The 14528-nt window shown below is 52.4% G+C and overlaps 1 protein-coding gene across 1 annotated transcript; it reads right to left on the reverse strand.

The window, feature by feature from the left end:
* Positions 1-27: 27 nt before the first annotated feature.
* LOC133356908 (thread biopolymer filament subunit alpha-like) lies at positions 28-9922 on the reverse strand. Its single transcript, XM_061574592.1, has 10 exons — positions 9117-9922; positions 8139-8350; positions 6842-6902; positions 6231-6326; positions 5446-5625; positions 4905-5030; positions 3462-3575; positions 2837-2943; positions 1685-2046; positions 28-799 (listed from the first exon to the last, which is right to left on the reverse strand). The coding sequence occupies exons 1-10, from the start codon at positions 9720-9722 to the stop codon at positions 774-776; spliced, it is 1890 nt and encodes a 629-aa protein (XP_061430576.1). The 5' UTR covers positions 9723-9922; the 3' UTR covers positions 28-773.
* Positions 9923-14528: the final 4606 nt, after the last annotated feature.

Here is a 14528-nt window from a genome sequence, read left to right on the forward strand (position 1 = left end):
GTATAGGCGCACAAGCACACACGTGGCTTCAGGTTTATGCGTGTAGGTTTATTAGCGTCAAACCAACCGACTAGACCGCACCACCAAACCCCACCGCAGCGCAAGCAGCCGACTGCCACAGACCACGTTCACAATCGCGGAGCACCGGTCAGTCCGTATCAAGAACGCGACAGAAGTGAAACGTGAACAGGAAGGGGAGGTGGGCCCATGCGCCAGTGGTGCAGCTGAGTTAGGGTTTGGGATAGGAGTAGCATTAGACCCTGATTGACTGCTTAGCTCGTGTGGATAGAGCTAAAGGTAGTCCCAGTGTCTGATTGGCTAGCGTCCTCCGCCCCCTAATTGCTTGTCCCCTCCTACTGTTTACCAGCTATTGACGTTTCACTGTAGCTCTTTAATTGCTCTTTGCCTTTCAGTGTTTGGTGGCGAAGAGCTCCAAACGTGGTCTAGTGGGGGCGCAGCCGTCGGTGGTGTGTGTGGGGGGTAAGGTGCCCCCCCTCCTGCCACGATCGGCGTAAAACATGTCCCCCCTAACCCCGGACATGCGGACCCAAGCATGTGTATATTAGCCCCAAGTGGAAAGGAATTACACATTTCGCTAATGTACATGCTGCAGGGAGCCTTGAGCTTTGCGTTGTCGAAGGAAAACTCGGGTGGCGTTTGGAGTGTTTGGGGTTTTCACGTTGCGTTAATTTGATCGATCTCCGAAACGTTTTTCCTTTGTTCGTGTAAAAAACAAACGGGACGACGGCTCGCGGTCAAAATCCGTTCGCCGCTCATCCCATGAGGGTCGACGAGAGCGCTGCGGAAAACAGGCACACACAACAGAAAAACAAGGTCATCGTCCAGCCATCGTTCACGCCCCCAATGCCACAATCATTCCAATAGGAGAAAACAAGAGTGCGTCCCTAACCCTAACGCACTCATGTTAGACCCCTTCCTCCCTGCTCCCTTGAATGTACCCTGGGTGTTGCAGGCGTGCGTCTTACAGCAACAAGGACCTTGGTTCCTGATTTGGGCGCATTTCTGCATGCTGTTAGTAAGCTGTACACCTGCCCTGCACGGGTTTTCCCTGGGTTCTCTGGTTGCCTCCCATAGCCAAACACGTACAATGTCCTTGGTGATGGCCAAACATCCCAATGCTGGACCCTCCTGAAACTTGAGTCTTCGGGTTGAGTGTGGCTTTCCTGGGTAGATGAGTAATTATTATGAGTAGAGTTTCGATAATAATTGTTCCCGTGGTCTCGGGTCATGAGACGAAATGTCTGTTTGAAATTCTATCAATGAGCAGGGCATCATCCCGTGCAGTAGAGAAAAGCCCGCTGAAGCAGATATCACAGAACTGCTTCTGACATTTCTTCGAGATGGTGGTAAAAATGTAATATCTTTTAAGTCTCAGAGCCAGATTAAGTGACAAAGCAAACTACATATTACTTTTTTGGAACAGTCATTGGTGACCGGGCTGAAACCATTAACTCCACTACACTTGAGAATCCAATTCAACCACAATTGGGCCCAGATCTCAGCTGTGCCGATTCAGCGTCTTTGACCCCCCAAGCCACACCCAGGCTATACAAAATTATCTTCAAGTGATGCCCTCTTTAGTTAATAAAAATAATCATCACATTCGTCAGTGTTTAGTTTCAATGTTTGCTGGTTTACTCTTTTGTCCCGGTGTTCATCTCACCGTGTCCACCTCCAAAACTGGTGCTCATGCTGCTGCTGCCTCCACCGCTGCTGTAATTTCCGAAGGAGCTACTTCCACCACCGCCGCCTGAGCTGAATCCACCGCCGCCAGAGCTGAATCCCCCACCGCCAAATCCACCACCGCCAGAGCTGAATCCACCACCGCCAAATCCGCCACCGCCACCACCACCACCCAATCCGAGACCCAGCCCGAATCCGCCACCGCCACCACCGCCGCCACCACCACCACCACCACCACCCAATCCGAGACCCAGCCCAAATCCACCACCGCCACCGCCACCACCACCAGACATGGTCGTGGACTTGGACATGGAGATGGTGATGCCGCCCCCGCTGCTGATCCTGCGTGGCCACGGGGAAGGGTGCGGGTTAGCAGGAACAGTGGTAGTGGTGGAAGGTGAGTCGGTTGTGCACACCCAAGTCGGGGAGAGCACACTGCATTGATGTTGGAGCACAGTACAAAACAACAATGGGATTTGCAGCACTGCCCTCTGCTGATAATATAGCCCTACAGAACATTCAAGCGCTACCCAGGCTCAAGCCTGTTAGCTTCTGAGATCAGACAGGATTGCGTGCATTCCAGGTGATTTGATCACAGGCTATTAAAGAATGACGCTGCACTGGTGACAACTGCAACCACTTTGTCCACATCTGAGTAAGCAGTTATGCAACCAGATAACTCTCGAAATCACACAACTCAATCATCGCCTGCAACTGCTTTGTCCGCGTCTGAGCGAGCGGTTGCACAGCGAGGAAATTCAACAGCACATTCAGGATCATAACGACCAATCGTAGTTCGCAAATATGTCACATGACGATGAACCGCAATCGATGCAAATCGCTGAGCAGATCGCTAGGAAGTGGCCGCTCGGCAACTGTTTTGCAGAGGCTTCCACATTGTTAGCAACTTGGTTGCATGCAACTGAGTTATACATGGTGCAATGTACATTTTTATTACCGCTTTAGTGGAAACGCAACGAGAATCTGGACATTTCTGCTGGTGAGCTGGGTGGCCATTTGACTATTGGCGTCAACACTGCCAGTGGAGCTGACTGTCACTTGAAGATAGCAGCAGAAAGATTCACAACAGCAGGGACGCGTCACCACGATAAGCCCGTCAAGGGGACCTCACCTCGCCTCCTCGCTGTCCAGGAGTTTCCTGTAGGCCGCGATCTCAATGTCCAGCGCCATCTTGTTGGCCAGCAGTTCCTGGTATTCCTGTGCGTACTGCGCGATTTGCTGCAGGGGGGGAGGGGTTCAGACGTCACGGAATGCCGTTAGACAAAAAAAAATCTACAAGTCCAAATTGGATAGTTATTCTATGGGCGTGTGGCAGTGGTCACTCGGCATGAAGTCATCACTCGCACTGCACCAATCGGCTGCAAGCGAAACAGCCTCGTGCAAAATGGCTAGTGTGACGTCACTCGTGCAACATGGCCGCCGGGACGTCATTGTTTTATGCTTCAGCCAGTCTGTGGCTGAGGTAAGTGCATTTGCGTTATCAATATTGATCATATTCGTCAAGAATAATTGGTAATAACATTAATAATCACGAAATTTAATTTATTATCGATTAACTTTTTAGCTACTTTGACAATCGACACAAGAGTGGTCCTGACCACTCCAAGGTTCTCTGCTCGTGTCACGAGCTTCATTTGTCTTAACTCGCGAAAGGAATTGGAGTTGTGGCAAGTCGTCCCGAGGCTATAGCGCAACGTGCAAAAGTGATGCTGGTTGTCGCAGACACCCCTGCTCACCTTCTTGATGTCGTCGAGCTCACGTTTGAGCACGGCCAGCTTGTCCTGCCACTGCTCCAGCTGCGCGTGGCCGTTCGCCTCTGCCTCCTGGATCTGTGTCTCCAGCTCCGCGTTCTGGTGCACGCGGCGCGGAGATGGAGTCGGGATTGAGAACCGAGACCACCAACGATCAAGATGGCAATCTAAACTAAACTGAAAACTAAGCTATTTTTAGTTTACCAGCTAAGGCCTACTGAACTATATAATAGCTCTTTTTCAGAAGCGACCTGGCTATCACAAATGATAACTCCGCGATGTGGCTTATCACGTGGAAATTCATAGCAGCCAAATACTCTAAACGCGTGATGTTCATTCTAAACGCTGAGGGAAAAACCGGAGGACCCGGAGAAAGTCCACGTGACCAAGTGGATAACATCCAAATATACAGCAGCAGGCGTCAGGGTCGGGATCGAATCCACGACCTCCTGCACACCAGGCGAGGTAGCTAACATCTCCTAGCCACCGTGGTGCCCAAATCAAGACTGAGATCGGAGGAGGGGGGCGGTAGGGGGTGCACGCACGTCAAAGCGATAGCGAAGGCATTGGGCCACGATGACGCACGGTGGCGCCGTCGGCTGAAAAGGTGTCTCCGGCCCTTTCCTTACCGAGGGCTGAACAGGACTTTCAAAATTGGCCAAGCTGTGTGACCCTATATTGGGATGTTAACAAGGTGTTTTGTGCATGTGGGAGAAAACTGCAGTTTCCAGAGAAAACCCCATGCTTGCCGAGGCGGGGGTGGGGTGTAACACTCAATTCCCCTATGTATGGAATGCAGAAGGGAATTAATCCACATGCTTTACTGCCATAATGTCCCTAGCCAGCCAGGAGGTGGCGACCTCAAGTTTGAGGTGTGTGATGCACCAAACCTCACTGCATTCACAGTGCTGGAATACAGGCCACGCATGGCCACCACATTAACACACACACACACACACTTAAGTCACTTCTGTCACTGCTAAGAGGCCCTTGCAGATGTATCTGCTGTTTGGTCAACACGCGAATCTGGCCTGAGATATTTTTTATTTTGGGGCTAAATCCGTTGTTTATTTAATTATTCGCAACGTTAGAAACCTCGGTTGTTCGTGCACGAGTCTGTTGGTCAAAGTCCCGGCGCTTAGGCAACTTTCAAATGACAGAATCGAGTAAAATCGCGTTGGGACTGCAGGGAACTATGGTACTGAATATGACCATTGAACTTCTTACGTTCTTTCACCTGCATCAACAAGAGAATGACAATTTTTTGTGGTGCCGATCTTATGCCGTTTTTTGTTTGTTACAATTCTCTTAAAACTGCCGTGAGAAGATAACGACGTTTCGTTTTACAAGTGGCTCAACGGCAGACGACCCCGGAAGGGACGATTGTGGAACGCGTGTCTGGTCTCGCTTGGGAGGAGGCGCGCTTACCGCCTCCCGGATCTTGTCGATCTCGCGACGCAGGCCATCCATCTGCATCTTGAGCGAGCGCAGCTCCTGCTTAGCCTCGCCGAGGACCTGGTTTCCGGGCTGGACGGCGCCGACCACCTGTATGATCTGCGGGACAAGGGTGGTGACAGCAACAGCGAGGAGGGGGTAGGAGGAGTGAACATCAAAACGGACAAATGGACGAGATGTGAAGTGACCGGAGTCTCCCGTCCGTTACTGAAGCAGCCCCGGGGGTGCGGCCTGTATCACAGAAATGTTAAACTGGGACATCTAGATTTTTACAAAAGCCTCATGGGGGACAGAGGGATGGACATCCCTGCCAAACGGGGATGTTTGGCAGCTTTGGATTCAAGTGCAGAATCAAGAGGCCCTTATGTTTCCAAGTGTCCTGGATAGCGAAGATTCTTCGCGGCTGCACTTAGCAAGGATTGGAAAGTGCTACCCCTCATGTCCCTGTGTCCCCATGTCTTCCCGTGGTGTCTCTCCACGTCTCCTCGTGTGTGTGTGTGTCCCCGCGTCTCACCCGCGACTGCACGGATGAGAAGGCGTCCTCCTTGCTCTTGGCGGCCAAAGCCTCGTAGTGCCCGCGGACCTCGTTGAGCGCCGTGGTGAGGTCCAGTGCCTGGTTGTAGTTGTCCACCGTGATGGAGACGGCGGCGTTGGTCGAAACGCCCATGAAAGCTGACTGCACCTCCTTGACGCGCTGCACAGATGGATTGAAGGAGGAGGAGAGGTTTCAGGAGGAAAGTGGTAAATGGGGGGGGGGGGGGGCTTCGGGTGATGAAGATGACTATGATCTCATTCACTACTAAGCAGATAATAAAAGTCATATTTACACATCTCATCAGCCACGTGCCCTTCCGTCTGGGAGTGCATAATTCCAGCAGAATTGGTTAAACAAGCAAACTCTAGACCAGTCTTGACACTCAGCAGGGTCTGACTTGCTTGAACCTTCGCTGGTGAAAGTCCCTTGCTTATAAACATCTGGCAGTTTACCAGCACTGGTTCAAGCGAGCCTCGCGCTGTTGTTTACTGCATGGCTTCGCTTTTCCCCAAGCCTTCAGAAGGATACGTGCTTCACCCGCTTACAGATTAGATGAACTGTGAGATGACGGCGATGATTGATGATGATGATGATGAAGGTGGTGATGCTGGGGACGATTCTGGTCACGATCATGATGATTTTGGTGATGATGATTTTGGTGATGATGATGTTGGTGATGATGATTTTGGTGATGATGATGTTGGTGATGATGATTTTGGTGATGATGATGTTGGTGATGATGATTTTGGTGAGGCTTCACAAACCGCGTTGTAGAGTTTCTTCATGAGGTCAATCTGATCCTCCACGCCCTGCACCTTGGTCTGCAGCTCCACAATGGAGAGGTATGTCTTGTCCACCTCCTGTGTGGGCACCAATGTAGAGCAGTGCATAACGAAGTCCACCACTACCATCAACGACATCGACATCACCTCAAACATCGACACCTTCACGTCCACCCCAACCTTTACAGCCACAAAATATCCATCACCACCATCACTTCCATCATCAGCACTTCCTTTTCTATCACTACCTTACAACCATCTCGATCTTCATTTGCACCACGACCATCTATTTACTCCACCGAAACTACCATCACACAACCTCCTCCACCACCTTCACCACCATCTCGTCCTTCACCACCACTACCATCATCTCCACCAACTCCACCGTTATCTCCACCAACACCACCTCCATCACCTCAACCAGCACCGTCACCACCTTCCCAACTTCACCATCACCTGCACTTCACTATCACCACCACCTCAATCATCACCATCTCCACCAACTCAATTATCATCACCACCTCCACCACCTCAATTATCACCATCTCCACCACCTCAATTGTCATCACCACCTCCACTTTCTCGGTGCTTACATCTTTCAAGGTGTTCCACTCGTTCTCCAGGCTCTTGTTTGACTCCGCCTCCTCTTCATACCTGGCAGCAAGGTGAGGTAAAGAATAATGTGAGCTCCAAAAACCTCTCCTTCATCCCCATACCTTCCACCCACCCCCCTCTTCTCACGGGGACCAGGGTTATCTCCTTACATCCAGTGGCCAGGTCAGAGCGGGTTTACAAAGTTCACCCAAGTAAGCACTTAAGTCACACGAGCACGTTTTCAAATTGCATCCAGAAATGTTGTTACGCCACACCCAGAAATATTTGCAAAGTGCACCCAGAAATATTGATATGGCCACACCCATTGCGCATTGGCAAAGTGCACCCAGAAATATTGACATGGCCACACCCAGTGCGCATTGGCAAAGTGCACCCAGAAATATTGCTTACGGCCACACCCAGGGCGCATTTTGCAAAGTGCACCCATAAATATTTGATTTAATCACCTTTTGTGTGGATTTTCAAAGTGTACCCATGAATAAAGGTAAGGCCAAACCCATCAACACGTTTACATAGCTACACATATATATGTAAATGTGTGGCAACTACGAATAACACATTTTAAAAGCATACCCAGTATGGTATGGTTATATTCGAGAATGTGTTTAAAAAGTGTGCATTTTCAAGGTGCATCCAGAAATATCGGTACAGTCACACTCACACAAACATGTGCATAATTTTCAAGGCTTCTTGGGATTCCGTCATTCTAAGTGGCTTTATTAAAATCAAAGAATGAATTTCATGAGGCGTTTAATTTCCAAAATGCACCCCAAAAACACGCACTGCCACACACTGAAGCTCCATTTATAAAGTACACTCAAAAATAAAGTTATGACCACGTCCAAGAGCTCGTTTTCAAAGTGCACCCAGAATTCCACAGCCAAATTGTGTATTTTCAAAGTGCACCCAAAAATAAACCCGCAGCCACACCTAAAAGCTCGTATTCACAGTTCACCCAAAAAGAAAGCCATAACCACATCCGACATTTGCAAAGTGTACCTCACAAACTAAGGCACCCGCAAACAATACTACAGCCTGAACCAAGAGCTCGTTTTCAAAATGCACCCAGAAATATGCACACCGAAAAGTACACTTACAAAGTGCACCCAGAAATAATTTAACAAATACAGGCGAGAGCACATTTCCAAAATGCACCCAGAAATCAATGTTGCAGCTACACCCCACTGCACACTTACACAGTGCACCCATTTTACAGCCGCGGACAAGAGCACATTTTCAAGATGCACCCAATCGGTGAGTGTGCGAAGCTCTTACTTGGCCGTGTACTCCTGGATCACGCCCTTCCAGTAGTCGATCTCGGCCTCGAGCGCCGCCTTGAGCTGCCGCAGGCCATCGATCTGCGAGTTGAGGGCCCCCGTGACGGAGCCGATGAGCACTGTAGTGTTGGCCGGGCCGCCCGATTCCGTGTTGGTGTACATGGAGATCTGCGCCTTCAGGATCGCATTCTGCTGCTCCAAGTGGCGCACCTGTGGGAGGAGGGGCGGGTGGCCAGGGGTGGCAACCGTGGTCATGGTGGTGGCGGCATGGTTAGAGATACAGTGGTGGTGGGGTCAGAGATGTGGTGGTAGAGATGATGGCAGTGGTCGTGTTTATTTGAAATGTGAATATGATGGTGGTGATGATAACGTGTCCTGGCCAACACACTGGCGGAAGATCCGTTTCTCACAATTAATTAGCTAAGTCTCGCATCTCCTCGCGGGCATCACTTCACCATAACTCCACAGTCTACCAGAATCCTCAACTAAAGGGGGCCCTGATCCGCGTAATAGCTCGCCACAGGCGTTAACTTCGTACCCTATAGTTTTGAAGGGGGCCTTTGTGGCTGTGAGATAAAGGGATTACTGTGGAGATACTGAAATGTCACCGTTACTGGTAATTCAGGGGTCCCTTTATTTGACGAATTCCTGTGACTGAACAATCATGGGGACCCCTTATCTCATCTGGGGTTTCAGGGGTGCGTCTATGGGATGCGTGGTCCGGCGAGATCGAGACCCCCTGAGTCTGTCCTATCAACGTGGCCACACGTCCCCGCGGAGTGTCCCGCTCGTCATCGTCTACTGTGTGGAGGGTCAGCTGTAGCCCAGGGGATTGGAGAGAAACTACAGCCGAAGGGCTGGAACGGGCGGTGGCTTTGTTGAACTGTGCGGAGGGGCTGCCACCCCTCCATGTGCTCAGTGCCCCCCCCCTCACGCACCCCCAGGTGTCCGCCCAGGTGCCCCCCATCCGTCGTACCTTATCCACGAACCCGGCGAAGCGGTCGTTGAGGACCTGGAGTTCCTGCTTCTCGCGGATTCTGGTTCCCTGCACCGAGTCGATGGAAGGGAACGAGGCCGGGTCCACCTCCACCATGCCGGGCCCCGCGCCCAGCGAGCCGGAGTGCACCGACGTGACGGCGTGCGAGGTCGACTGCAGGAACGAGGGGTTGACCCCGTACGTGCCCACGTTGATGTTGGCGCCGACGCGGTTCCTGAAGTTGGTGGACAGCAGCCGGAGAGCGGCGGACGCACCGCCCCCCCTCGCTCCGAACCCGCCGGCTGCGAAGCCGCCCGCTCCACCGCCTCCTCCGCCGAACGAGAAGGAGGACCCGCTGTAGCCGCCGCCGCCGCCGTAGCCGCCACCGCCGCCGTAGCCACCGCCGTAGCCGCCACCGCCGCCGCCACAGTGGCCTCCTCCGAAGCCGCCGCCCATTCCGCGCGCCAGACCTACGCCGCCAAACTTGGAAGAACGAGAGCCGCCGCCGCCGCCAAAGTTGGACAGCACCCCGCCAAGGCCGGCACCGGAGTACTGCGCTCCATAGCGCACCGAGTGCACCGTGCGCGAGGAACGCGCCTCCGACATCGTCGCGGTGGTGGTGGTGGTGGGAGAGAGGTCAAGGAGGTAGCGGTGCTGGTGGTGCTGCTGGTGGACGATACGGAGGTGCCACTGCTGGTGCAGTTGAACGAGGAGGAGGAGGAAGATCGAAGCCGGAGGAAGTTGACGGAGGATGGAGGGGAGGTGATGGAGCCAGGTGGAGCAAGAGAGACCGCGCGTTGTGTGTCTCGGCCCCGCCACCTTTTAAAGGGCCAGCTCAGCCCCAGGCGAGGGGATGGGCTCACCGCTGCTTTCACGGGCGGGACAGTTATTTATTTAATATTAATGCTATTTGATATTTTTTTTACCTGGTGTTAACCAACCCCAGTTATTTATTTATTAACTTTCATTATTTGTCTTGTCCGTGCAGGAATGCGCGGTGTCTAAGACGGTGCGCGTGTGTGTGCGCCCGCGCCTTCACTGCGCTACCGCCACCCGAGTTCGATTCCCATTCACGACCAATAACGCTGGTGGTCAACATTTGAACCGCTCCTCAAATGGATATCGTGCGCGGTGTGTAAACATCGCCACGAGGGAAACAAAGGCGGCCGGGCGTCACGTGCCGGCTTTCATAGGTGCTCGCTAACAACACTTGCCTCACCAGTGTGTTAAAGGCTATACGGGGGACCTTTGTATTTGCACTTGCCAAACAGCACTTGCCCCAACAGTCGTGTTATGTGCAGCGATTGGATGTGTGTGTGATTGTGTCCGTGGGTGCGTCTGCGTTTGTGTGGGGAGTGGCAGCGTGGTGGTTGGCACGCTGCGCCACCAACACGGCACGAGAGTTCGACTCCCGCTCACGGCCAACGCCAGTGGCGACTCAGATGCAGCGCCTGGTGCGGTGCCTCCAACACACAGCAGCCCCTGGCGAGGGAAAGAGGTCTACTCTTCCACGCCGAGTGTTCGTCTCGGAAGGGTCTGGGCGCACGCACGCGCTTACTCCACCGCGCGCGACCTGCCGATCGCAGACTGTGCTGTGCCCGTTTATACTAAATTACTTTTTATTTTGCCACGTAAGGCTCACTCGATCGATATCACTCTTTTTTTAGACGCGACCTGGCCACATATGATAGCCCAACGAAGTGGACATTTTACAGCAGCCAAATACTCTAAAGCGTGATGTTTATTCTGAATGTGGAGGAGAAAACCGGAGGTCCCGGAGAAAAATCCACGCCACCACGGGGAGAGAGAGAGAGAGACACGAAAACTCCAAATATACAGCAGGCATCAGGGTCGGGATCGAACCCACGACCTCCTGTATACCAGGCGAGGTAGTTAACATCTCCTAGCCACCTTGATGATGATGATGAGAGAGACACGCAAACTGCAAATATACAGCAGCAGGCGTCAGAGTCGGGATCGAACCCACGACCTCCTGTATACCAGGCGAGGTAGTTAACATCTCCAAGCCACCGCGGCGCCCCATGCTACTGGGTGGACAGAGGCGGGCTGAAGATGTAAGAAACTTGGCACATTGTTTCAGCTGCCGCGCAGGAGATGGAGTCGAGCGGGCGACTCCAGGATTGTGTCGGCTCCCTTAATTTATTCGGCTAAATGCAAGTTTCTGCGTGTGCGACAAACCGGTAACCGTGTAGACCGCGGGGTATACAGACTCTACTCACACACACATACACACACGCATACACACGACTGCAGAACGGGGAGAACATTCAATATTCCACCCAGAAAGGCGTCTGAGTCGCGAATCGAACCCGGGTCCTTCATACTGTGAGGCACGAGCGTGAACCACTGCTCCTTGGCGCGTGTGAGTGAATGTGCGTGTGAGTGAATGTGCGTGTGAGTGTGTGCGCGTGTGAGTGAGTGCGCGTGTGAGTGAGTGCGCGTGTGAGTGAGTGTGGGGAGCGGTAGTGTAGTGGTTAGCGCGCTGCACTACGAACCTGGCGACCCAGGTTCGATTCCCGCTCACGGAAAACACCAGTGACGATTATCTGAACCGGTCCTGGGCCTCCCCTAGGTCGACTCAGCCTCAAATGAGTACCTGGTGCGGTGTGTAAACATCGCCGCTAGGGAGACAAAGGCGGTCGGGCGTGGTGCTGGCCACCCACCCCCTCGTGTACCGTTCTGGCCTTCATAGGTGCTCGCTAACAGCACTTGCCCCTACAGTCTGGTAAGGCTATACGGGGGATCTTTGTCTATCTTTGTGTGCGTGAGTGCGCGTGTGCGTGAGTGCGCGTGTGAGTGTGTGCGCGTGTGAGTGAATTCGCGTGTGAGTGAATTCGCGTGTAAGTGCGCGAGTGAGTGTGCGAGTGAGTGCGCGTGCGAGTGAGTGTGAGTGCGCGTGTGAGTGAGTGCGCGTGTGAGTGAGTGCGCGTGTGAGTGAATTCGCGTGTGAGTGAGTGCGCGTGTGAGTGAGTGCGCGAGTGAATGTGTGCGCGTGTGAGTGAGTGTGCGAGTGTGAGTGCGCGAGTGAATTAGCGTGTGAGTGAGTGCGCGTGTGAGTGAGTGCGCGAGTAAATGTGTGCGTGTGCGAGTGTGAGTGCGCGAGTGAATTAGCGTGTGAGTGAGTACGCGTGTGAGTGAGTGCGCGAGTGAATGTGTGCGCGTGTGAGTGAGTGTGCGAGTGTGAGTGCGCGAGTGAATTAGCGTGTGAGTGAGTGCGCGTGTGAGTGAGTGCGCGAGTAAATGTGTGCGTGTGCGAGTGTGAGTGCGCGAGTGAATTAGCGTGTGAGTGAGTACGCGTGTGAGTGAGTGCGCGAGTGAATGTGTGCGCGTGTGAGTGAGTGTGCGAGTGTGAGTGCGCGAGTGAATTAGCGTGTGAGTGAGCGCGCGTCTGCTTTGGGCGTGGTGCTGGCCCCCACCCCCTCGTGTGCCCTCCAGGCCTTCGTGGGATGCTCGCTAGCCGCACTTGTCTCTCAAGGCTATACGGGGGGGGGGGGGCTTTGTCTTGTGTGTGGGGAGTGGTGGGGCTGTGGTTAGCGCTTTGGGCTATAAATCCGGCGACCCGATTTCGATTCCCACTCGCAGCTTTTATGAGTGATGTTTATCTAAACCGGTCTTGTGTCCCCCTAGGTCGACTCAGCCTCAATAAGTACCTGGTGCGGTGTGTAAAAATCGCCACTGGGGAGACAAAGGCGGTCGGGTGTGGTACTCGCCACACCAACATGACCTGGTGGAGCCTTCCAGAAATGTGGAAGCTTATTTGAGTCAGGACACACACTAAATATCGACAGCACATTCACATCAAAACCAACAAATACAACCGCGATTGGCCACTAAGTGGCTATGACGTCACCACGACGCCTGTGCCAGGCCAGGTGCACTTTGAGGCTCGCTGACAGGTTATGAAATAGACCCAGCAGGTGCCATGGGTTGGCTAGGATGACTGGTAAATGCACTAGCTGAACCCCCTATTGTGCCAACATACTGAATTTTATCCGCCCTGCCCTCCGCTCGTTGTTGTGAGCGTCGCTCCTCTACCTTCCGTTGTTGCTGGAGGGCGACTGCCTCCAACTGCCCAGTAGCGTCCTTCACGAGCCTCCTCCACAGAGGCCGATCTTGACACCGCTGGTATCAGTCATCGGCAAGTCCACTCAGCTCCACATCCTCCTGTACCACATCACTCCATCTCTTCTCTAGCCCGTCCGTGCCCGTTTAGCCCCCTCGATCCGGCCAAACAAAAGCTGCTTGGGCATGATTGATTGGGCATGCGGGCTACATGACCCAGCCAACGCAGCCTTGCCTGCCGGAGGAGCTCACTGATGGGAATGTGTCCGGATATTTCAAGGATTTGTGAGCTCCTCACACAATCCAGCCAGGATGGATCGTTTCTAATCGGCAAAGATGTTCCATTAGAGGGGCCCACGTTTCACAAGCATAGAGAAGGGAGGGAATGACCGTGGCCGAGAAGACCCGAAGCTTCGTGCCGAGTGACAGACCAGGTAGCTTCCACACAGCGTTACGTAGCCGATGAAAAGTTTATGCCGCCCGACTGATTAGGAGTGAGACTTCGGGTGTAAAACCGCCGCACATACACACACACAACACGTATAGACAGCACATGGACACAAGACGTGTAGACACAGCACAGCCATAGAATGAACGATGTAAAGTCAAGAACACATTGCGCATAGACGGCATATATATGAAGTAGACTGCACAAATAGACATAGCACACACACATAGTTTGTTGTCATTTCCCCCGCACCTCCGATTAGCACCACGGTTGGCTACGTACGATGTGGAATAAGTTAAACATACATACATACAACAAATATACTCAGCATAGATACAACACACAAACATAGCACTATACACAACACACAGCACATAGACACAGCGCAGACACAGCAAATAGACACAGCATAGATACAACACACACATACAGCACTGTATACACAACACACAGCACATAGACACAGCGCATATATAGCGAATATACACAGCATAGATACAACACACACATACAGCACTCTATACACAACACACAGCACATAGACACAGTGCAAACACAGCACATAGACACAGCATAGATACAACACACAAACACAGCACTGTATACACAACACACAGCACATAGACACAGCGCAGACATAGCGAATATACACAGCATAGATACAACACACAAACACAACACTGTATACACAACACACAGCACATAGACAGTGCAAACACAGCACATAGACACAGCATAGATATAACACACAAACACAGCACTGTATACACAACACACAGCACATAGACACAGCGCAGACACAGCACATAGACACAGCGCAGACATAGCACATAGACATAGCATAGACACAACATACAAACACAGCACTGTATACACAACAC

This window comes from Lethenteron reissneri, chromosome 56 (genome assembly GCF_015708825.2).
Source record: "Lethenteron reissneri isolate LAM-NWPU_2019-01 chromosome 56, ASM1570882v1, whole genome shotgun sequence".
In the NCBI taxonomy this organism is placed as follows: Eukaryota; Metazoa; Chordata; class Hyperoartia; order Petromyzontiformes; family Petromyzontidae; genus Lethenteron; species Lethenteron reissneri.

Bases quoted from the DNA above. Each gene is read 5' to 3' on its own strand.
- LOC133356908 (XM_061574592.1), bottom strand. From the start codon at position 9,722: ATGTCGGAGGCGCGTTCCTCGCGCACGGTGCACTCGGTGCGCTATGGA. The intron at 8,351-9,116 runs GTACGACGGATG...CTCCTCCCACAG, and splicing joins TCGCCGGGTTCGTGGATAAG to GTGCGCCACTTGGAGCAGCA. The intron at 3,576-4,904 runs GTAAGCGCGCCT...CGCGTGCACCAG, and splicing joins TCGACAAGATCCGGGAGGCG to AACGCGGAGCTGGAGACACA.